Source organism: Choloepus didactylus, chromosome 4, assembly GCF_015220235.1.
Source record: "Choloepus didactylus isolate mChoDid1 chromosome 4, mChoDid1.pri, whole genome shotgun sequence".
NCBI lineage: Eukaryota > Metazoa > Chordata > Mammalia > Pilosa > Megalonychidae > Choloepus > Choloepus didactylus.
The window spans coordinates 149,485,695-149,511,336 of record NC_051310.1 but is presented as its reverse complement, the minus strand read 5'-3'; the positions used below and the strand labels follow the sequence as shown (position 1 = coordinate 149,511,336).

The 25,642-nt window shown below is 37.1% G+C and overlaps 1 protein-coding gene and 1 pseudogene across 1 annotated transcript; both read right to left on the bottom strand.

Moving 5' to 3' along the window:
- Positions 1-473: 473 nt before the first annotated feature.
- On the bottom strand, positions 474-1,013 carry LOC119532838 (annotated as a pseudogene).
- Positions 1,014-23,917: 22,904 nt separating this feature from the next.
- LOC119533406 (olfactory receptor 4F21-like) lies at positions 23,918-24,856 on the bottom strand. The gene has a single exon (XM_037835449.1). The coding sequence runs from the start codon at positions 24,854-24,856 to the stop codon at positions 23,918-23,920; it is 939 nt and encodes a 312-aa protein (XP_037691377.1).
- Positions 24,857-25,642: the final 786 nt, after the last annotated feature.

The window sequence follows — 25,642 nt, the reverse complement described above, 5'->3', positions numbered from 1 at the left end:
ATATATTAATGTGAAAAAAAATCAATGCACAATTATCAAAAGTACAAAGTCTGGATTTTTCCTCTTTGGTTTATAAAAGACTGCCAAACCTGTTTAACGCATTTACTTTTACAAGCCTGCTCTGTTTAGCAGCACATGCTATATACAAGTACATACATACATACTGGTATTTTACCAGAAGAATCATATATCTCATCTCAAACTAGTGATACACCTTTCACCAACATTTGCATACATTTTATTTTCATAAGAAATTTGAGCCCTTTTTAAATGGTACATATTAGAAAGCTTTGAGTTTTTAATCAACATATAGCATAAAAAAGATTCTTTATTTTTAAATCTCTTTAGTACGTGGCATGATGGGTTTAACAGTTGAAGTATAAATATGATAATTATATCACACTGTTTAAACTAATTCACAGCTATAGGAAAATGATTGGTTTTTAAAATATAGCCAACATGAGACTGTGTAGTTATGAACAGTGAAATACTAGAAAACAGCAAATGAATAAATAAGATGATTTTTCAGCAGTGGCAAGGCCATTCATTATTTTGCTTTTAGGAACCTGGAAGAAATTGTCTTCTTTAAGTTTCAAATGTTCTGATAATTCTAGTCATTTCTTAGTTTCCTCAATATAACCTTGAGTTGCTGAAATAAGTGACTGTAAAGAATCAAAGTTCTTTTCTGTTATGAGATAGCCAACAATGGCCACATTGAGCATTTCCCCAAAGAAGTCCTCTTTGATAGTGTGCATAATGTGAGTTTCAATGGACTTTTTCATATTCTTGTATTATGGATTCCATCCTATGCTCACCACCATCTTATGGACATCTCCACTTCTGATACTGGACCAACCATAACAAATGCCAGTGGATAGATCAGCTGGAAGATTATCTACTACTTCTTCAGGTAAGTTAGCAGTGGGAATGCCTAGCTGCTTGGAACCATGAGAGAAGCCCTGCACAACCTGGCCATGGCAGAAGTAGGGCCGATGCCTCATGACACCACCTGCTGGCAGTGCAGATCCACCCCAGTTGGCACAACCCACAAGATCACTGTCTAGGCAGTGCCTAGAACTTCCCAGACCAACCAGAGAACAGAGGAGGAAGCTCTGCTGGTCTGGTGCAAAACATGCCTGGTGGATCCGACAACCACCTCAGCTGGTCCCCATGCCACTGATCCAACAGATGCCACCAAGCACAAGGAGATTGCCTCTTGCCCCCCAGAGTGCAGCAGTGGAAGTATGAATTTTCCTATAAATATAGTCATATAATACTATGAGTAGAATTGGGTTCTAAAGATACAACAAATTAAAGAGCTTTAAGCATTTTCTCTAGTCACTCCCCTTCCTACCTCTAACAAAAAATAACATTAAAAAGAAATGATAAACCCACTTCCTGAAATCCTTGGTCTAGTCCCTGCACTGATCAAGATGGTAGTGTGACACTTCAGGGCTATGTCCCCCCATAGAAACTTTGAACAGTCAACAAGAACAGGCAGAAATATGTTTCCTAATGCTCCAGAAAACAGTTAAAGGAATGTGGTAACAGGGTGAGCACTGAATCAACAAAAAGGCTACTTAAAAGTGGTAGGATCTTGTGGCCTCCTGGCTGACCCTCACAAACTCAGCACAGAGCCAACATGCACTCCTAGTACAGACCCCTGGTCCCAGGTCCAGCAGGAGCATAATAAACCTCATGCATATAGGGAAGTATGACTGACCTAATATGTCTGGGGCAGCCTGAGGGATACATCATCCCAGAACTTGCTTGCATGTAGAAGGCAGCCCAGAGAGCCCTACTTCAGAATGCTGTGAGAAAACAGTTAAGTCATGCTGCCTGGGACAAGGGATTCCTGGCTGTAGGAAATACCATGTAGTGCCCAGGACCATGAGGAAACACTTTCCTAGGGAAGAGGGGACATTTGTAACCAAATAAATAGGGGAATTCCTAGGGCCATATGTGCATCCCACAAGGTGCAAGTGCAAAAAGGATCAGGGAGGCTCCTATGCTTTGGCCTGTAGCTGTTCTCTAAACTCATTGTATGGATAAGTTCTGAAAAAGAGTGCTTGAAGAGGCCAATCTGCAGAGACTGGGATAGGTGTTTTTTGTTTTTCCTTCCTTTTTTTGTGGTAACTTCTGGCATGTAAGAAAACCCTGTCATAATGCTAGCTGGATATAAGCCCTAAGGAAAAGGTGCTTGAGCATCTAAATTCTACTGATTACATGTTAAAGTATAAAAATGTTCAGGTTTCAATGAAAGATTACAAAACAAAAAGAAACAGGAAGCAATAGCCCAGGCAAAGGAAAGTAAAGCATTAGAAACCATCAATGAGAAGGACCAGGTCAGGGACATATCACATAAAACCTAAGAAGTGATCCTAAATATGCTCAAATTTGCTTAGCTAAAGGAAAACATGGACAAAGAACTAAAGGAAATAAGGAAAATGATAGTTGAACACAAAGAGAATCATCACTAGAGAGATTGAATTCATGAAAAGGAACCAGAGAGCTGAAGACCACAATAACAGAAATTAAAAATTCCCCAGAGGGGTTCAAAAGCATATTGAAGCTGGCTGAAGAAAGAATCAATGACCTTGAAGATGACAATATAAATCATTCAGTCTGAGGAGCAGAAAGAAGAAAGAATGAAGAAAAGTGAAGACACCCTGAAGAATCTGTGGCACACCATCAAATATATCAATGTATACATCATGGGGATCCCAGAAGAAGAAGAAAGAGTGAAAAGATCAGAAAGAATATTCAAAGAAACAATGGCTGGAAACTTCCCAAATTTAAAAAAAGACATGAATGTACATATCCAAGATACTCAACAAATTCCAAACAGGATAAATCAAAATTTCTGGTTTCTTTGTATCCAAGAGTTCAGTTCTCAGCTTATCCCTTTCCTCTCACATTTTACTATAAGCTGTAAGGAGAAGCCTGGCTACATTTTCCACATTTAGTTTGGAAATTTCCTCAGCTAGATATCCAAGATCATTGCTTTAAAATTCTACTTTCCATCCAACACCAGGACTCAATTTTGTCAAATTCTCTGCCACTTTAAAACAAGGATCAGCTTTCTTCCAGTTGGCAATGAGGCATTCATTTCTCTCTAAGGCCTCATCAGAAATACATTTAGCCCTTATGTTTGTTATTTCATTCCTTCAGTTTGCTTTGAGGTTAGTTTGCTGCTCTTTCTCTAGTTCCTCCAAGTAAGCAATTAATTCCTTGATTTTTCTTCTTTTTTTGATATAAGCATTTAGGGCAATAAATTTCCCTCTCAGCACTGCCTTTGATGCATCCCATAAGTTTTGATATGTTGTGTTCTCATTTTTCATTTGCCTTGAGATATTTACTGATTTCTCTTGTAATTTCTTCCTTGACCTGCTGCTTGTTTAACAGTGTGCTATTTAACCTCCAAATATTTGTGAATTTTCCAGCATTCCATCTGTTATAGATTTCCAACTCTGTCCCACAATGGTCGAAGAAAGTACTCTGTATAATTTTGATCTTTTTAAATTTATTGAGACCTGCTTTGTGACCCAACATGTGGTCTATCCTGAAGAATGATCCTTGAGAAAAATGTGTAACCTGCTGTTGTGGAGTGAAATTTCTGTAAATGGCTGTTAAGTCTAGTTCATTTATCATATTATTCAAAATCTCTTTGCTTATTGATTGTCTGTCTAGACATTCTATCCATTGGTGAGAGTGGTGTATTGAAGTTGCCAGCTATTATTGTAGAAGTGCCTATTTCTCCTTTCAGTATTTTCAGTGTTTGCCTCACTTATTTTGGGGCACTCTGGGTCAGTGCATAGATATTTATGATTTTTATTTATGTTTTCTTCATGGATTGTCCCTTCATGGATTGTCTGGCCTGTATCCCTAAGCCAACACTGCAAATTGACTCACTACCATTCCCCCTACATGGGACATAACTCTCAAGGGTGTAAGTCTCCCTGGCAAAATGGGACATGACTCCCAGGGATGAGCCTGGCCCTGGCATCATGGGATTGAGAATGCCTTCTTGACCAAAAGAGGGAAATGAAATGTAATAAAATAAAGTTTGAGTGGCTAAGAGATTGCAAATAGATTTGAGAGGTTATTCTGGAGCTATTCTTATGCATTATATAGATATTCCTTTTTAGTTTCTAGTGTATTAGAATAGGTAGAAGGATATACCTGAATCTCTTGAACTGTAATGCAGTAGCCTTGATTCTCACTGATGATTGTATAACTATATAGCTTTTATAGTCTGACTGTGTGGTTGCGAAAACCATGTGACTGGCACCCCCTCAATCCAGTGTATGAGCTGATGAGTAATAAAAAAAGTCATAATGTATATATATAAATAATAGGGGGGAATAAGGGATGTGGGATGTTTTGGGTATTCTTTTTTATTTTTATTTTTTTGTGTTTATTATTTGGGGGGAGTAATGAAAGCATTCTAAAATTGATTGTGATGATGAATGCACAGCTATACAATGATATTGTGAGCCACTGATTGTATACTTAGGGTAAATTAAATGGTGTGTGAATATATCTCAAAAAAAATCAGTTAAAAAAAAAGAAATATCTTTAGCATCTATTTTTTTTACCAACAGTCTCTCCAAAGCAGTCTAGACCCCCTTTTCTATCAAGCCCCTCACAATTCTTCCAGAATCTTCCCCTTATCCATTTATTAAGTTGTTCCAGCATGTTTGGTATTTGCAAATTGCAGCACCCCACTTGTCTGGTACCAAAATTTGCTTCAGTTTGTTAAAGCTGTCAGAATGCAATATACCAGAATTGGGTTGCCTTTTACACTGGGGATATATTAACTTGCAAATTACAGTTATTAGGCCATGAAAATATCCAAATTAAGGCATCAACAGGATGATACTTTCTCTGAAGAAAGACCCTGCTATCTGGGGTTTCTTGACAGCAAGGCACATGGCCAATGTCTGCTGGTCCTTTTCTCCTGGGTCTCATTGCTTTCAGTTCCTGACTTCAGTAGTTCTCTCAGCTCTTCCAGGGGCTTTCCTCTAAGCTTCTCTGGGTGTTGCACTCTCTGAGCTCTCTGGCTCTATTCTGTCCTTTATCTCTCATAAAGGACTCTAGTAAAGGATGAAGACCCACCTTCAATTGTGTGGGTTACATCTCAATTGAAACAATTAATCAAAGGGTCCCACCCACAATAGGTCTGCACCCATGTGAATGGATTGAAAGAACATGGCATTTTCTGGTGTACGTATCAGCTTCAAACCAGCACAGTCCTGTATTATGGTATTTGTGTTTTTCTATTTTCTATTCTCTTTTTGTTGTTTTCAAGCTACTTAATATGTTCATGTTGGACAATAGTTTTATTGTTATTTTCTTTTGTTTTATTTTTTAGAATCTAGAAAATTGCCAAAACTTGAAAAAAGTTGTGCCACTATAGAGTAATATACATACAATTTTGGCTGTAATAATTCCATTCACTATATATTTTGTCTTACAGCTTGATTTTCAATTTCCTCATCACTGTATACTTCGTAAACCATACTTTGAAAGTTATCACTTTTCTGTATGTATATTTCACAATAAAAAATGTTTAAAAAATAGGGTTTTCTTTGCATGAATCGTATTCCTTTTATTATAATAGTTTCAAATTTGTTTTAAGGTTCATAATATGTTTCCAGATAATTTTTCATTGTTACATAAATTAGGCATCTTTTCTATATCATATATACCACTTATACTAATCAGTACTTAGTTTTAATTTGCTGAATTTTGAGAAACAGCTAAACTCAGTTTTAGATCTTCCCTACAGGACTATAGGTTACCACCAATATTTCAACAGAAATGCCCTCATTTACTTATTTTATTCTTTATTTTTTTTAACTGATGAGCATTTATTAAAAACCAGTAATGGGGAAGGAACCTAAAATGGCAGCTAAGTGAGACAGGGCAAAAAAACACCTCCATGAAAAAGACTAGATAAAAGCCAGAAAGTGACCCAGAACACCAGTTCCAGTGATGCACCAGCCAGGCAACATCTGCTAAATCCACAGGGACCATGAATTTGGTGAAACTGGGAGTCTGCATTCTGAAACAAAGGCTGAGAATGCCTCTGCATGGCCCAGAGGCCCAGGGCTTCCCTGGAGGACTGGCTCACACTTGTGACATGGCACAACTTTCCCTCAGCAGAGGTCCTGGAAGAGCATGGCTGAGAATGGGGACCCGCTTGGAAATCTCAGGGACCCTATGTCAATACCAAGGACTTGTGGGTCAGCGGCAGAGACAATCTGTGGCAAGACTGAAATGAAGGTTTAAACTCTTGCAACAGCCTTAAATCTCTGGGAACACCTGGGAGGTTTTATTATTAAAGCTCCCCTGCCTCCCTAACCACCCAGACACACACCCCACATTCAGGGCGGACAGCACCAACAACACACCCAAACTTAATGCACCAATTGAACCCCACAAGAATCAGATCCCCACACACGACAAAGACAAAGTTGGGGAGAATTAACTTGAGGGGAATAGGTGACTCACGGATGCCATCTGCTGGTTAGTTAGAGAAAGTGTACACCACCAAGCTGTAGATCTGACAAATTAGAGATCAGTATTTTTATATCCCCAAAGAACCCTATCAAATAAAGCAAAAGCTAAGAGGTCAAAAAAAACAGAAAAACTTAAAGCATATGATAAAACCAGATGATATGGAGAATCCAAACCCAAACACCCAAATCAAAAGTTCAGAAGAGACAGAGTACTGGGAGCAATTAATCAAAGAACTAAGGACAAACAATGAAAGCACGGCATAGCATAAAAAGGACATGAAGAAGAGCATGGCACAGGATATAAAGGATATAAAGAAGACCCAGAAGAGCATAAAGAAGAAATTGCAAGAGTAAATAAAAAAAAACAGAAGATCTCATGGAAATAAAAGAAACTGTTGGCCAAATTAAAAAGACTCTGGATACTCATAATACAAGATTAGAGGAAGATGAACAATGATTCAGCATCCTCAAGGACCACAGAATGGAAAATAAAAGAACAAAAGAAAGAATGGGAAAAAATTGAAAAAATCAAAATGGATCTCAGGGATATGATAGATCAAATAAAACATCCAAATATAAGACTCATTGGTGTCCCAGAAGGGGAAGAGAAGGGTAAAAGTTTACAAAGAGTATTCAAAGAAATTGTTGGGGAAAACTTCCCAAACTTTGTACACAATATAAATTCAAAAAGCATAAATGCCCAGTGAACTCCAAATAGAATAAATCCAAATAAACCCACTCCAACACATATTCTGATCACACTGTCAAATACGGAAGAGAAGGAGCAAGTTCTGAAAGCAGCAAGAGAAAAGCAATTCACCACATGCAAAAGAAACAACATAAGACTAAGTAGTGACTACTCTGTGGCCACCATGGAGGCAAGAAGGCAGTGATATGACATGTTTAAAATTCTGAGAGAGAAAAATTTCCAACCAAGAATATTTTATCCAGCAAAACTCTCCTTCAAATTTCAGGGAGAGCTTAAATTTTTCACAAACAAATGCTGAGAGAGTTGCTAATGGAAGACCTGCCCTACTTCAGATACTAAAGAGAGCACTACTGACAGAGAAACAAAGAAAGGAGAGAGATAAAGAGAAATTTAACAGACATATGTAGAACCTTACATCCCAAATCACCAGGACACACATTCTTTTCTAGTGATCACGGATCTTTCTCCAGAATAGACCATACGCTGGGACATAAAGCAAGCCTCAATAAATTTTTTGAAAAAATGAATGTATTCAAAGCACATTCCCTGACCACAATGGAATAGAAATAGAAGTCAATAACCATCAGAGACTTAGAAAATTCACAAACAACTGGAGGGTAAAAATGAGGCAGAGACGAAACATTCCCAGATAATCAAAAGCTTAGGGACTTCATCACCAGTAGATCAGTCCTATAAGAAAAGCTAAAGGGAATTGAGCAGGCTGAAAGGAAGGGACACTAAACAATTGACTGAAACCACATAAAGAAATAAAGATTTCCAGTAAAGATCACATGATAAATATAAATAACAATACTACTGTGTTTTTGATTTGTAACTCCACTATTTACTACCTACAGGATCTAAAATACATAAACTATAATGATAAATCAGTGGTTTCGGACTCAATGTAAAATATGTAATTTTTGACAAGAACTACATAAAAGGTGGGGGAATGAAGGAGTATAGGAACATAGTTTACGTGTCCTATTGAAGTTAAGTTGGTATCAAAGAAAAACAAGATTGTTATAGATTTAAGAGGTTAAATTTAAGCCACATGGTAAACACAAAGAAAGTATCACAGAATATGACCATAGAGATGAAAAGTAGAGTATGGGTTACAAGAAGTGGGGGAAGGGGCAATGGGGAGTTAAGAAATGAGTGTAGGGTTTCTGTTTGGGATAAAGGGCAACTTCTAGTAATGGATGATGGGAAGGTGATAGCATTGCAACACTCTAAATGTGATTTATCCCACTAATGAAATGCTAGGGAGGGGTTGAAATGGGAAGATTTAAGCTGTATATATGTTTCCAGAAGTGAAAAAAAAAAGACAGTCTAAATAGATAATGACAATTAAATGCCAAGGATGATCCTGGATGGGATCTGAGGATGGAGGAGAGGAGGCTAAAAGGGACACAGTTGGGACATAAGGAAAAAAAAGGAAATATAGAATGTAAGCTTTGTATCAATGTTCAATTTCTTGAACTTCTTAGCTGCACTTAATGGGATTGCATAAAAGAATGTTCTTTATCATGGGAAATGTATATGTGAATTATATTGTTTGTTCAAAGATGTGTGCAGTTTGCTCTCATGTGTTCAGAAGACAGAGCAATAGATGATGGATGATAGGGAAGGAGGGAAAGAAAGAAATGGTGGTGTGACAGGATGTTAAAGTTGGTGGATTGGGGGATCATGGGAGGGGGGTAGGGGTATGCTGGAGTTCTGTGTATGGGTTCATATTGTTTTTGCAACCATTCCTGTAAGTTTGAATTTATTTCAAAATAAAAACAGTAATGGGCACCAGGCACAGTTCTTGCCCAGTAGGCTAAAAAAAAAAAAATACAAATTATGTAACCAATTTACTTATTAGCTTATCTAATTAACCAAAATGCATTTGGGGAGGCGTGGCAAGATGGTGGATTGGTGAGCTGTATGTTTTAGTTACTCCTCCAGGAAAGTAGGTAGAAAGCCAGGAACTGTGTGGACTGGACACCGCAGAGCAATTTGACTTTGGGCATACTTCATACAACACTCATGAACACATCGAACTGCTGAGATGAGTGAAATCTGTAAGTTTTTGCGGCCAGGGGACCCACGCCCTTCCCTGTCAGGTTCAGTCCCGTGGGAGGATGGGCTGTCAGCGCTGGGAAGTAGAAGGGAGAACTTCAGTGGCAGCTCTTATCAGAAACTCATTCTACTGATCCAAACTCCAACCATACATAGACTGAGACCAGACACCAGAGAATCTGAGAGCAGCCAGCCCAGCAGAGAGGAGACAGGCACAGCAAAAAACAGCAAGAAAAACTCAAAAATAAAAGCAGAGGATTTTTGGAGTTCTGGTGAACATAGAAAGCAGAAGGGCAGAGCTCAGGCCCTGAGGCTCCTATGCAAATCTGGAAGAAAAACTAATCTCTCTGCCCCCTGGACCTTTCCTTAATGGCACTAATTGCTTTGTCTCTTAGCATTTCAACAACCCATTACATCTGTGAGGAGGGCATTTTTTTTATCTTTTTTTTTCTGTTTCTAAAACAATTACTCTAAGAAGCCCAATACAGAAGGCCTCAAACACTTGTAATTTGGGCAGGTCAAGACAAGAACAGAACTAAGAGAGTTCTGAGACAAAAGGCAATAATCCAGTGGCTGAGAAAATTCACTAAACACAACTTCCCAAGAAAAGGGGGGTGTCCGCTTACAGCCATCATCCTGGTGGACAGGAAACACTCCTGCCCGTCACCAGCCCCATAGCCCAGAGGTGCCCCAGACAACCCAGTGTGATGGAAGTGCTTCAAATAACAGGCACACACCACAAAACTGGGCATGGACATTAGCCTTCCCTGCAAGCTCAGCTGGTTGTCCCAGAGTTGGGAAGGTGGAGCAGTGTGAATTAACAAAGCCCCATTCAGCCATAATTTCAGCAGACTGGGAGCCTCCCTACACAGCCCAGCAGCCCAGAACCACCCTGGAGGGACATCGCTCACCTGTGACATAGCACAGTCATCCCTCAACAGAGGACCAGGGGGTGCACTGGAAGAGGGACCCACACGCAAGTCTCAGGGGCCATATGCCAATACCAAGGACTTGTGTGTCAGTGGCAGAGACAAACTGTGGCAGGACTTAACTGAAGGATTAGACTATTGCAGTAGCTTTAAAACTCTAGGAACACCAGGGAGATTTGATTGTTAGAGCCAACCCCCCTCCCTGACTGCCCAGACACATACCCCATATACAGGGCAGGCAACACCAACTACACACACAAGCTTGGTACACCAATTGGACCACACGAGACTCACTCCCCCACTCACCACAAAGGCAAAGCAGAGGAGAACTGGCTTGTGGAGAACAGGTGGCTCATGGATGCCACCTGCTGTATGCCACAAAGCTGTAGATCTGACAAATTAAAGATAAGGACTTCAGTTGGTCTACAAATCCTAAAAGAACCCTATCAAGTTAAGCAAATGCCAAGAGACCAAGAACAACAGAAAATTCTAAAGCACATGAAAAAAACAGATGATATGGATAACCCAAGCCAACCACCCAAATCAAAAGCTCAGAAGAGACAAAGTACATAGAGCAACTAATCAAAGAACGAAAGATGAACAATGAGACCACAGTATGGGATACAAAGGATATCAAGAAGACCCTAGAAGAGCATAAAGAAGACATTGCAAGAATAAATAAAAAAATAGATGATCTTATGGAAATTAAAGAAACTGTTGACCCAAATTAAAAAAATTCTGGATACTCATAGTACAAGACTAGAGGAAGTTGAACAACGAATCAGTGACCTGGAAGATGACAGAATGGAAAATGAAAGCACAAAAGAAAGAATGGGGAAAAAATCAAAAAAATCAAAATGGACCTCAGGGATATGATAGATGATATAAAATGTCCAAATATAAGACTCATTAGTGTTCCAGAAGGGGAGAAAAAGGGTAAAGGTCTAGGAAGAGTATGCAAAGAAATTGTTGGGGAAAATTTTCCAAATCTTCTAAACACCATAAATACAAAAATCATAAATGCCCAGCAAACTCCAGATAGAATAAATCCAAATAAACCCACTCCGAGACATATTCTGATCATACTGTCAAACACAGAAGAGAAGGAGCAAGTTCTGAATGCAGCAAGGGAAAAGCAATTCACCACATACAAAGGAAACAGCATAAGACTAAGTAGTGACTACTCAGCAGCCACCATGGAGGCGAAAAGGCAGTGGCATGATATATTTAAAATTCTGAGTGAGAAAAATTTCCAACCAAGAATTTTTTATCCAGCAAAGCTCTCCTTAAAATTTGAGGGAGAGCTTAAATTTTTCACAGACAAACAAATGCTGAGAGAATTTGCTAACAAGAGACCTGCCCTACTGGAGATACTAAAGGGAGCCCTACAGGCAGAGAAACAAAGAAAGGACAGAGAGACTTGGAGAAAGGTTCAGTACTAAAGAGATTCAGTATGGGTACATTAAAGGATATTAATAGAGACAGGGGAAAAATATATATGACAAACATAAACCAAAGGATAAGATGGCTGATTCAAGAAATGCATTCCCGGTTATAACACTGAATGTAAATGGATTAAATGCCCCAATTAAAAGGTATAGATTCGCAGAATGGATTTAAAAAAATGAACCATCAATATGTTGCATACAAGAGACTCCTCTTAGACACAGGGACACAAAGAAAGTGAAAGTGAACGGATGGAAAAAAATATTTCATGCAAGCTACAGCCAAAAGAAAGCAGGTGTAGCAATATTAATCTCAGATAAACTAGACTTCAAATGCAGGGATGTTTTGAGAGACAAAGAAGGCCATGACATACTAATAAAAGGGGAAATTCAACAAGAAGACATAACAATCATAAATGTTTATGCACCCAATCATGGTGCCATAAAATACATGAGAGAAACACTGCAAAACTAAAGGAAGCAATGGATGTTTCCACAATAATTGTGGGAGACTTCAACACATCACTCTCTCTTATAGATAGATCAACAAGACAGAAGACCAATAAGGAAATTCAAAGCCTAAACATTCTGATAAATGAATTAGATTTAACAGACATATATAGAACATTACATCCCAAATCACCAGGATACACATACTTCTCTAGTGCTCACGGAACTTTCTCCAGAATAGATCATATGCTGGGACATAAAACAAGGCTCAATAAATTTAAAAAGATTGAAATTATTCAAAGCACATTCTCTGACCACAATGGAATACAATTAGAAGTCAATAACCATCAGAGACATAGAAAATTCACAAATACCTGGAGGTTAAACAACACACTCCTAAACAATCAGTGGGTTAAAGAAGAAATAGCAAGAGAAATTGCTAAATATATAGAGGCAAATGAAAATGTGAACACAACATACCAAAACCTATGGGATGAAGGGAAAGTGGTACTGAGAGGGAAATTTACAGCACTAAACGCATATATTAAAAAAAAAGAAAGAGCCAAAATCAAAGAACTAATGGATCAACTGAAGAAGCTAGAAAATGAACAGCAAACCAATCTTAAACCAAGTAGAAGAAAAGAAGTAACAAGGATTAAAGCAGAAATAAATGACATAGAGAACAAAAAAACAATAGAGAGGATAAATATCACCAAAAGTTGGTTCTTTGAGAAGATCAACAAGATTGACAAGCCCCTAGCTAGACTGACAAAATCAAAAAGAGAGAAGACCCATATAAACAAAATAATGAATGAAAAAGGTGACATAACTGCAGATACTGAAGAAATTTAAAAAATTATAAGAGGATACTATGAACAACTGTATGGCAACAAAGTGGATAATGTAGAGGGAATGGACAATTTCCTGGAAACATATGAACAACCTAGACTGACCAGAGAAGAAATAGAAGACCTCAACCAACCCATCACAAGCAAAGAGATCCAATCAGTCATCAAAAATCTTCCCACAAATAAATGCCCAAGGCCACATGGCTTCACAGGGGAATTCTACCAAACTTTCCGAAAAGAACTGATACCAACCTTACTTAAACTCTTTCAAAACATTGAAGAAAAAGGAACATTACCTAACTCATTTTATAAAGCTAACATTAATCTAATACCAAAACCAGGCAAAGACGATAGAAGAATGGAAAACTACCAGCCAATCTCCCTAACAAATATAGATGCAAAAATCCTCAACAAAATACTTGCAAATCGAATCCAAAGACACATTAAAAAAATCATACACCATGACCAAGTGGGGTTCATTCCAGGCATGCAAGGATGGTTCAACAAAAGAAAATCAATGTATTACGACGCATTAACAATTCGAAATGGAGAAACCAAATGATCATCTCAATAGATGCTGAAAAAGCATTTGACAAAATCCAACATCCGTTTTTGATAAAAACACTTCAAAGGTAAGAATTGAAGGAAACTTCCTCAATATGATAAAGAGCATATATGAAAAACCCACAGCCAGCATAGTACTCAATGGTGAGAGACTGAAAGCCTTCCCTCTAAGATCAGGAACAAGACAAGGATGCCCGCTATCACCACTGTTATTCAACATTGTGCTGGAAGGCTAGCCAGGGTAATCCAGCAAGACAAAGAAATAAAAGGCATCCAAATTGGAAAAGAAGAAGTAAAACTGTCATTGTTTGCAGATGATATGACCTTATATCTGGAAAACCCTGAGAAATCAACAATACAGCTACTAGAGCTAATAAACAAATTTAGCAAAGTAGCGGGATACAAGATTAATGCACATAAGTCAGTAATGTTTCTATATGCTAGAAATGAACAAACTGAAGAGGCACTTGAGAAAAAGGTACCATTTTCAATAGCAACTAAAAAAATCAAGTACCTAGGAATAAACTTAACAAAAGATGTAAAAGACCTATACAAAGAAAACTACATAACTCTACTAAAAGAAATAGAAGGGGACCTTAAAAGATGGAAAAATATTCCATGTTCATGGATAGGAAGGCTAAATGTCATTAAGATGTGAATTCTACACAAACTCATCTACAGAGTCAATGCAATCCCAATCAAAATTCCAACAACCTACTTTGCAGACTTGGAAAAGATAGTTATCAAATTTATTTGGAAAGGGAAGATGCCTCGAATTGCTAAAGACACTCTAAAAAAGAAAAACGAAGTGGGAGGACTTACACTCCCTGACTTTGAAGCTTATTATAAAGCCACAGTTGTCAAAACAGCATGGTACTGGCAAAAAGATAGACATATAGATCAATGGAATCGAATTGAGAATTTGGAGATAGACCCTCAGATCTATGGCCGACTGATCTTTGATAAGGCCCCCAAAGTCACTGAACTGGGTCATAATGGTCTTTTCAACAAATGGGGCTGGGAGAGTTGGATACCCATATCCAAAAGAATGAAAGAGGACCCCTACCTCACACCCTACACAAACATTAACTCAAAATGGACCAAAGATCTCAGTATAAAAGAATGTACCATAAAACTCCTAGAAGATAATGTAGGAAAACATCTTCAAGACCTTGTATTAGGCGGACACTTCCTAGACTTTACACCCAAAGCACAAGCAACAAAAGAAAAAATAGATAAATGGGAACTCCTCAAGCTTAGAAGTTTGTGTACCTCAAAGGAATATTTTAAAAAGATAAAGAGGCAGCCAACTCAATGGGAAAAAATTTTGGAAACCATGTATCTGATAAAAGACTGATACTTTGCATATATAAAGAAATCCTACAACTCAATGACAATAGTACAGACAGCCCAATTATAAAATGGGCAAATGATATAAAAAGACAGTTCTCTGAAGAGGAAATACAAATGGCCAAGAAACACATGAAAAAATGTTCAGCTTCACTAGCTATTAGAGAGATGCAAATTAAGACCACAATGAGATACCATCTCACACTGATTAGAACGGCTGCCATTAAACAAACAGGAAACTACAAATGCTGGAGGGGATGTGGAGAAATTGGAACTCTTATTCATTGTTGGTGGGACTGTATAATGGTTCAGCCACTCTGGAAGTCAGTCTGGCAGTTCCTTAGAAAACTAGATATAGAGTTACCGTTCGATCCAGCGATTGCACTTCTCGGTACATACCCGGAAGATCGGAAAGCAGTGACACGAACAGATATCTGCATGCCCATGTTCATAGCAGCATTATTCACAATTGCCAAGAGATGGAAACAACCCAAATGTCCTTCAACAGATGAGTGGATAAATAAAATGTGGTATATACACACGATGGAATACTACATGGCAGAAAGAAGGAACAATCTCGTGAAACATATGACAACATGGATGAACCTTGAAGATATAATGCTGAGCGAAATAAGCCAGGCACAAAAAGAGAAATATTATATGCTACCACTAATGTGAACTTTGAAGAATGTAAAATAAATGGTTTATAATGTAGAGTGTAGGGGAACTATCAATAGAGAGCAATTAAGGAAGGGGGAACAATAATCCAAGAAGAACAGATAAGCTATTGTGGGTAAATTTAACATTCTGGGAATGCCCAGGAATGACTATGGTCTGTTAATTTCTGATGGGTATCGTAGGAACAAGTTCACAGAAATGTTGCTATATTAGGTAACTTTCTTGGGGTAGAGTAGGATCATGTTGGAAGTAAAGTAGTTATCTTAGGTTAGTTGTTTTTTTCTTACTCCCTTGTTACGGTCTCTTTGAAATGTTCTTTTCTTGTATGTTTTTTTTTTTTTAATTATTTTTTTTTTTTCATTTTTCACACAGTTGATTTAAAAAAAAAAGTTAAAAAAAAAAAAACAAGGGAAAAAAATATGTAGAGCTCCCTGGGGAGCCTGTGGAGAATGCAGGGGTATTGGCTTACCCCACCTCAATGGTTGCTAACATGACCACAGACATAGGGGACTGGTGGCTTGATGGGTTGAGCCCTCTACCACAGGATTTACCCTTGGGAAGACTGTTGCTGCAAAAGAGAGGCTAGGCCTCCATATGATTGTGCCTAAGAGCCTCCTCCCGAATGCCTCTTTGTTGCTCAGATGTGGCCCTCTCTCTCTACCTAAGCCAACTTGAAAGATGAAATCACTGCCTTCCCCTCTACGTGGGATCAGTCACCCAGGGGAGTGAATCTTCCTGGCAACATGGAATATGACTCCCAGGGGGGAATGTAGACCCGGCATCGTGGGATGGAGAACATCTTCTTGACCAAAAGGGGGATGTGAAAGGAAATGAAATAAGCTTCAGTGGCAGAGAGATTCCAAAAGGAGCCGAGAGGTCACTCTGGTGGGCACTCTTAAGCACAATTTAGACAACCCTTTTTAGGTTCTAATGAATTGGGGTAGCTGGTGATAGATACCTGAAACTATCAAACTAAAACCCAGAACCCATGAATCTCAAAGACAATTGTATAAAAATGTAGCTTATGAGGGGTGACAATGGGATTGGAAAGCCATAAGGACCACACTCCCCTTTTGTCTAGTTTATGGATGGATGAGTAGAAAAATAGGGGAAGGAAACAAACAAACAAACAAAGGCACCCAGTATTCTTTTTTACTTTAATTGCTCTTTTTCACTTTAATTATTATTCTTGTTATTTTTGTGTGTGTGCTAATGAAGGTGTCAGGGATTGGTTTAGGTGATGAATGTACAACTATGTAATGGTACTGTGAACAATCGAATGCACAATTTGTTTTGTATGACTGCGTGGTATGTGAATATGTCTCAATAAAATGAAGATTTTAAACAAAAAATGTATATATAATCTAGAAGATAAAACTAAAAAAAAAAAAGTAATGGGACTGAAGATCATGAAGAAGAAAAAAAAAATACCTTAAAACATCAGATATATTTTTAAAACCAGAACGTTTGTTGCACAACTAATGGGTGAAATCCTTAGGATGAACTGAGTGCTAACAGCTGCCCTCTTTCCATTTTATTTTTTAGAGAAGTTTTGTAGAGATATATTCACACACCATACAGTCCATCTCAAGTTTACAGTCCATGGCTCACGGTATATTCACACAACCATCAAGAATGCTTTTCTCAATCCCATTTTAAACTTAAAATTGGTTTGTATAACTTAGTGTTGGTATTTTGAGTGAATTCAGATTTTTTCTACTCCATCAGTAACTCAGTCATATTTCTTCATCACAATCAAATGATATTCCTATTATTCAGTTAAATTATCAGTGTTATTCATATTTCTTTTGCATTTAATTACATATATTGTGTTACAATCAGCTCTGGGGTCATCCAGCAAACGTGTGATAATTTCTGAGTTACTGATTTCATTCATTAAAATTTTTCTTATTTAAAAAAAAAGAATAAAAAAAGAAAAAAAAGAAAAAAATGCATTTCATAGAAATGATTATAAAATGCCTTGCAGACAGAAACAGACTATCTTTTATACTTACATATCTCTTATGGTACCCTACCTAATTATTAATAAAAACCAGCCAACCCACATGGTAAAATAAGTTAGCAAACCATCAGTTATTTCTTTATTTTAAACAGGAAAAGAGAAAAACCTGTAGTCATCATGCTGAAATGGATTTCAGTATTCAATATAGACATCCTGTTTCAAACCTGCTAATATAATTCACCTGTAACTTTGAATTCAGTATTTTTCATCCTGTATTAAAACACTATTTGGGGAGGTGGGTGGTGTAAAGACTAGTTTTGGTTTCAAAGTAAGTTTAATTTCGCACTTAAAATTTATTACTTAAAACTTTGAAGATGCTATTCAAGTTACCTATGTTTGTCTACTTTTATTTTATTTGATTCTTCTCTGAGAAATGAAAAAACTAGAAATGAATAAAACAAGAGATAATGAAAAAAATCAAAAGTTGATTTATGAAAAGGTCAGTAAAATTGACAAACTGTTAGTGAAACTGAGTAAGTGAAAAAGACAAAAGATGAATGTTGTATAATCTTACTGATTTGAAACAACTAGAATAAGCAAATTCGTAGAGTCAGAATCTGGAATATGGCTACCAGGGGATGGAGAGGGGATACAGAATAGGAAGTTAAGGCTTAAAATGTATAGGATTCTTATTTAGAGTGATGGAAATGCTTTGGTACTAGATGGTGGTGATGGTAGTAAAACATTTTTAATGCAATTAACAGTTCTGAAATATATATCTGAAAATGATTAAAAGGGGAAATGTTAGATTGTGTATATAGTAACAGAATAATATTTTTTAAAATACAAGAAATACACTATTCAAATAGTTAACCTAAGTTAAATCAGGCATTTTAATTAATAATACAATTATAAAAACAGGCTTTCATCAATTGTAACAAAGGTTTCACACTGATGCAAGCTGTTCATGGTGGGGTGGTATATGGGAAGCCTGTATGTGCCTGTTTGGATGCATCATGTCCCCCAAAATGCCATTATCTTTGATGCAATCTTGTGGAGGCAGATGCATTGGTGTTGATTAGTTTGGAATCCTTTGAGTCTTTCCATGGAGATGTGACTCAATCAACTGTGAGTGAAACATTTGATTGGATAATTTCCATGGAGGTGTTACCCCATCCATTCAGGGTGGGTGTTAATTGGATCCCTGGAGTCATATAAAGGAGTTCACAGACAGAAGGACCTCAGAGCAGCTAAGAGTGACATTTTGGAGAGGAGTTGCAGCCAAGATAGACACTTTGAAGAATGCACAGGAGCAACTGAGAGTGACATCTTAAAGAGGAGCTGCAGCTTAGAGAGGACAAAATGCCCAAGAGCAACATTTTGGAGAATGCCATTTTGAAACGCAACCCGGAAGCAAGCAGATGCCAGCCGTGTGCCTTCCCAGCTAACAGAGGTTTTCCGGACACCATTGGTATGGTGAACGTATACTTGTTGCCATAGCTTGGACACTTTTATGGCCTTAAGACTGTAACTTTGTAACCAAATAAACCCCCTTTATAAAAGCCAATACACTTCTGGTATTTTACATAATGGGCAGCATTGGCAAACCAGAACATGATTGCTCTGTAAACCCACATCTCTAATTGGAACAAAGCACTCTACCTATAGAGAAACCAGGATAAGCATTACAGCAGACTTCTCATGTGATAATGTATAAACAAGGGAAGAATGAAATGGATATATAAATTATTGAAAGAAAAAGAATCCTAGAATTCTATTCTTCAAAAGTGAAATTATTCTTCAAAAGTGAAAGAGAAATATGACTTCTGCAGATAAACAAAAACAGGAAATTCATTACCAGCTGATTTACCCAGCACAAAATGTCAAAAGAAGTTCTTCAGGATAAGAAACTCAGAACTATATGGGTTATAAGCCCAATATTTAAAAGAAAGAATGAGCCTCAGAGAAAGAATGCATGAATAAAATATTTTATTTTCTTACTCCTCATTGATCTTAAAAAATAACTGTCTCAAGTAATACAGTAAAAAGTTATTTGGTGAATATTAACATATGGATAAGTGACATGAATGACAGCAATGTTCCAAGGGATGGAAAGGAGGAATTGGTAATGCTCTAAGGATCTAAACTACATGTGCAGCAGTATACAGTTATTTGGAAGTATACTTGGATTGGTTGTAAATGTATGTTGCAAATTCTAGGTCAACCACTAAAAGAATTTTAAAAAGAAGTGTAATTGATATGCTAAGAGAGGAGAGAAAATAAAGTCATGCAAAATTCTCAATTAAAACACAAGAAGGCCAAAGAAGAGAAGAGAAAAACAAATAAGTGCAAGGAATAGAAAACTTAAAAACATGATAGATATTAATCCAATTTTATGAATATTCATTTTAAATTTCAATGATCTAAACATGTGAATTAAAATACAGACACTGTCAGATAGATTAAAAACTAATACCCAACTATATGTTGGGTACAAGAAGCCTAATTTAAACATAATAGCTCAGTGGTAAGTCATGTTGATACATGTATTCTTGATAGGATGTGACAAAAATGGTATTTTATATCTGTGGTTTTCCTCCCCAAAACCCCACATCCCAATAAATATATAAATCCCAGTTGAGGAATATTCTATAAAATATCTGACCACTACTCCTCAAAACTATTTAGGTCACCAAAAACAAGTAAAGTCTGAGAAAATGTCACAGCCAAGAAGACCCTATAGGACATGACTACTAAGTGCGATTGGATATCCTGGATGGGATCCTGGAATAGAAGTATATATTGTTTAAAAAAAAATAAGGAAATCTTAATAAAGTATGAATTTTAGTTAATTGTACTGTATCAATAAATGTTCATTGATGGCTTAAAAAAAAAAACAGTACCATACTAATGTGAGAAATGAATAATATGGATCCTAGGTATGGGGGAAATAGGAAGTATCTACATTATTTTCTCAATTTTTCTGTAATCCTAAAAGTGTTCAAAAAGTAATGCCTATTTAAAATTTTAAAAACTATGGAAATTTTGCTTTGGATGACTTGGGTCCTTTATGACTAAAGCAGTTGGAAGGTAGTTTCTGGTTTAGAACTTTCTTTATCTTTACTGATTAGCAAAAGGTCATCCACATACAGGATGACTATAGATTTACAGTGAAAGACTTTATTCTTGAAGTCTTGAATAAGAACTTGTAAAAAGTAAGAGAGAACTTCCATGAATCCCTGGAGAATGGCATATATACTAATCATTCTTATAAATAAAAGTGAGAAAGTACTGACCATCCAAATCTAAGAGGACATTAAAGAATGTAGAACATAGATCCAAAACTGTAATATAAAGTGCCCCAAGTAAGATCAAAGAGAAAATAGTGTTTCAATTTGATACCACCAAAAAATGACAACCTTTTAATAGCCTTAAAATCTTCAACAAATCTTGATCCCCATCCTTAGGTTTATAATAAGCAGAATAGGCGTATTATAAATGCAATTTACCTTTTTCCTATTTAGTGCTACTGTGGCACATAATCCTTTCTTTACTTCTGGTTTTAAAGGGTATTGAACAACCTTTGGCAAAGGTAAAGATAAATCAATATGAAACTTGCATGGGCTCAACCATAATATGGAGTTGATACTTCATGTAGATCTTCTAGTTGCCTGATATTACCACAAGGTGACTAGTAAGACTATACTAAATTATTTATGATCTGATATTTAATAGGAGAGTTCCACTCTGTTATGTTACTTCTGGCTTTTTCCCATGACTTTTCCTCTGTGACTGAATTTTTACCTTAACCAGAGTCACCTCTTCTAGAGGTCTATTTACAATGGGTCCACACCCACCACTGTGTGGACAAAGATTAAGAACACGTTTTTCTGGGGTATATCATACAATCCCCACAGACACCTTACAGAGGGCACTTAATCTGGCAATTCCATTTACCTTATAAATCTCTCCTAATTAAGTTGGCTGCTGTTGAGAAAAGAGAATAGCATGATTCTCAGTTATAAGCCCAATGGTAACAGTTATGGGCGGGACTGTCTAGGATTGATGGAAATGTCTATCTCCTTGGCATTTCTTCATTCTGAAGTAGAAAGATGGTCTTAGAAATAAGTTTCTTGTTGAAAATGTGACACAATTATTTCTACAAAAATTGCAAGTTTAAAAGAAGAATTCTAAGTTGGATGCTCCATTCTCCCTCAGAGCCCTTTTAATGTCCATGAGACTTATCCTTGCCTTTTAATTCTTTTACAAAGCAGTACAGTTGTCTTTCAAATATTCCTTATCAATGGGTCCTTGTTGAGAAGGATCTAGTAATTCACTGGGCTTTTGGTTTTAAGTAACAAAGCGATTTAAATAAGCTTAGGTAAGATGAAATTTTCAGCTCAGTTAGTTGGTAACCAAACTGTGTGGAAAGGAGGAATGGATGTTCAAGAAAGCTAGAACCAAGCTCTTGACTATTTCAAGTTTCTATCTATAAATCCTATACCTTTTTCTCTATTTTATCTTTTCTCCTTACCCCAGATTATATTTTTGATAGCTGGAAATATGATTGCCAGCAGTTTCCAGACCTCACAATTCCAAAGGGAACTGAGATTTGCTTTCTCTCTGTTCTTAGATTTAAACATCCTGGGGAAAGGATCAGATTGGTACATCTTGATCAGAGACTCAACCTGCAACATTCAACTGAGGTTAAAAGATATGTCATTATGACTTGGGTAGAAGCCAAACCTTAGACCAATCAGTACTTTTCAGGGACATAGGGTCTACAAGAAGAGGTCATCTTCCAATGAAATGACATGTTAGTCCAAGAGAGAGATACATTTTACCAGAAGAAATGGGATTCAGATATAGGTAGACAGCATAGCAGACATCCACTAAAGTGGATATTTCTTTAGACTAGAAAGAATGGCCTTTCACACAGTTTTACATTAAATGACATGAAAATGCTTGGTCACTATGTGGTCAGTTAAAATATCTTGTCATAGATGGAGACTGAGTGAAAGGCAGAAGGGGAATGCACTGTGAGCAGCAACTTTCTCTCTATGGACACACACAATGAGAACTTCGGGAATCCCCACTAGGACCTATAGAACATTATCTAATCATGAAAAAAACAGTGAATTTTCCAATTTGCAAACACAACTTCTTAAAAACAAATTATTGGGAGGATTACTACAAGGTCTCATTAGTAAACTTTACAGATATGATTTACAGGTATCCAACAAAGGATTCAGAGAAACAGAAATAATAAATTAGGACATTGGAAAGCAGAAGTAAATGCAAGTAAATCCACATGCAGGAGAAATTATGAGGTAAAATAAGGATCGCTTATAAGATAATAGAAATACTGATATATTGGTTAAGATACATAGAGTATGTATAAGGTACAGAGTCTTTTGCAAAATATATCTATCTGATAATTACCCTTGATGTTCTTTGTTGAAATGGCTATGAATCGTGTAATTTCTAAATCTGTTGATGCAAATGCTTCATTCTTATAGATGGAATATAGTCATATATAAAACATCTCCCAATAAAAAACTTAGCTTGTGATGACTGAAGTTATACAAATGCAACAGAAATCATCTCACATCAGCAGAAGGAAGAGGAAGAACCTGGCTAGTCACATATGCAAACTAAGAATGTTCCTTGAAGAATGTAGTGGTTAAATAAGCTGTAATATAATGCATTGAAGATTAAATCTTATGAAGCCCAGACAGCACTGTACAAACAAAAAGGTGGCCTGACCAAAGGATTCTATTTACCTTCTTTTAATGGGAGACATACTCTAGTGTGGACATACAGGCATTAATCTACTATCAAAACATGATATCATTAAATATTCAAAAACTCCAGCTTATTCCTCTTGCTCTGAAACACTGCTCATTAATGTTCTCCTCATCCCTTGAATCTCCAGAGGCTCCCATATAGCAAAATAATGGGTCACAGCTATGTCAAAGTCCAGGTGACTTGACAGATTATATTGTTTTATGACAAATTAAAACAGGCGATAGATGTATATATTCTTATCTGTTGTCCATTTATTGAGTCAAACATTTCCTTGTATAACCCACTCTGTGACAATGAAGAGACTCAGTTTTGAAACCTAGACCATGGTAAATTCACCAAAGTAATGTCACCTAAAAGAAAAGCAAAAGGCCCTCTTCTGAAAGAAATTACATTTCATTGCACCACTTGCTTCCTTCAACCATAGACAACAAAACAATATATCAGTTAATATTTAAAAAGAACCAAGTTACTGTAATCTAGGTAAACTAAATATTAGTAAAGCAACTTGGAAACTCAAGATATTGAAATAATATAAACCTAATATGCCTACATGTCAATAAAGAAAACTCATAATACTTTTCCCATTTAAGAAATCTTTCTATAAATTATAAGTTGGCTGCATACTTTCCTCATTGCCATCTTCATGTCTTTGTTCCTGAATGTATAGATGACTGAATTCAGAAAAGGAGTGAGAACTGCAGTGAAAACAGCAAGTAATTTGTCTACATGTGAAGTGGGGTGAGGCCAGGTATAAACAAAGATGCAAGGGCCAAAGAACAAAATCACCACCATGATATGAGATGACAAAGTGGAGAGGGCCTTGGATAACCCCTCTGAAGAGTGTTTCCGAACTGTGACCAGGATAAAAACATAGGAGATGACCAAAATTATGAATGATCCCAGAGATATAAACCCACTGTTGACTGTGACCATGAACTCTAGTCTGTAGGTGTCTATGCAGGCAAGTTTAATGAACCGAGGAAGGTCACAATAAAAACTATCCAACACATTCGGGCCACAGAATGGCAATTTTATAACAAAACTCAGTTGAGTCCCAGAGTGGATCAAGCCAATTATCCATGCTGCAACCAGAAGAAAAATACACATTTTTCGGCTCATAATAGTCAAGTAGTGGAGAGGCTTACATATGGCAATGTATCTGTCAAAGGCCATGGCTGTGAGCAGCACCATCTCCACACCACCAATGACGTGGATGAAGAAGATCTGAGTGATGCAGCCTCCAAAGGAGATGACTTTGTGCTTTCTGAAAAGGTCATAAATCATCTTGGGTGTAAGGACAGAAGAAACACCCAGGTCAATGAAGGAGAGATTGGCCAACAAAAAGTACATTGGGGAGTGTAAATGAAGGTCAGAAGCCACTGTGAGCACAATGAAAGAGTTTGTCATCATGCTTGCCACATAAAATACGGAGGCGTACACAAAGAGGAGAAGTTGGATCTCCCAGGTATTGGAGAGTCCCAGGAACACAAACTCTGACACCACAGACTGGTTCACTCTATCCATTGATTTATGAGCAGGAGTGCCTCCAATATTATCACATAAAAGAAAATTAAAAGGAGACTGAAATAAGAATAGTAATAATGTTCTAGAATTATAATGATTAATTATTCAAGGATTTTCACACTGCAAATTATATGTCCCCTCAATTCAAGCTCAGGTCCTTATATTCACTGAAAAATGAATTTCCACCACGGTCACCTGAATAACCTGAGTTACTTTTAGTAATGTTCTTACTGCCATGGCCTCTCAGAATTATTCTCAAAGTATAAACAAGAGATGATAACTAACATGAAAACATAGTAGATGTGCATGGCATGGATTGGGAAGGTCAGGGAAGGTACTGCATTCTAAAACAGAAGAAGAGTGGAGATGGCCTCATTGCCCAGAACTCACAGATTCTATGCCTGAAGTGCTCATGGAATATTTTCAGTCATTCAAGTTGTTTCTTCTCTTAACCTCACATCATCTCATGTGCATAATAGGGCTCTTATGGTCATTCTCAGTTCACTACCAACTACATTTACATTTCACCCAAAGCCCACAGAGCAGGGCTGAACCTGGTATAGGACATACGCTGGCACAACAGTATAACAGGACAAAAACAAGGGTAAAATAGGGATTGATGCATGGGCATTAAAGAATAAGTGAGAGTAACAAACAGGATTGTTAATAGCCAGGATATGGCCAAGGTGTACAAGGTGGGAAGGAGTGGTCCACAAAGTTAAGGAAGTTAAAAAAGTCAATTTGATTTATCTGTTCAGTGTCTTCACAGTCCATAAGTTTGTGACC

Bases quoted from the DNA above. Each gene is read 5' to 3' on its own strand.
- LOC119533406 (XM_037835449.1), bottom strand. From the start codon at position 24,856: ATGGATAGAGTGAACCAGTCTGTGGTGTCAGAGTTTGTGTTCCTGGGA.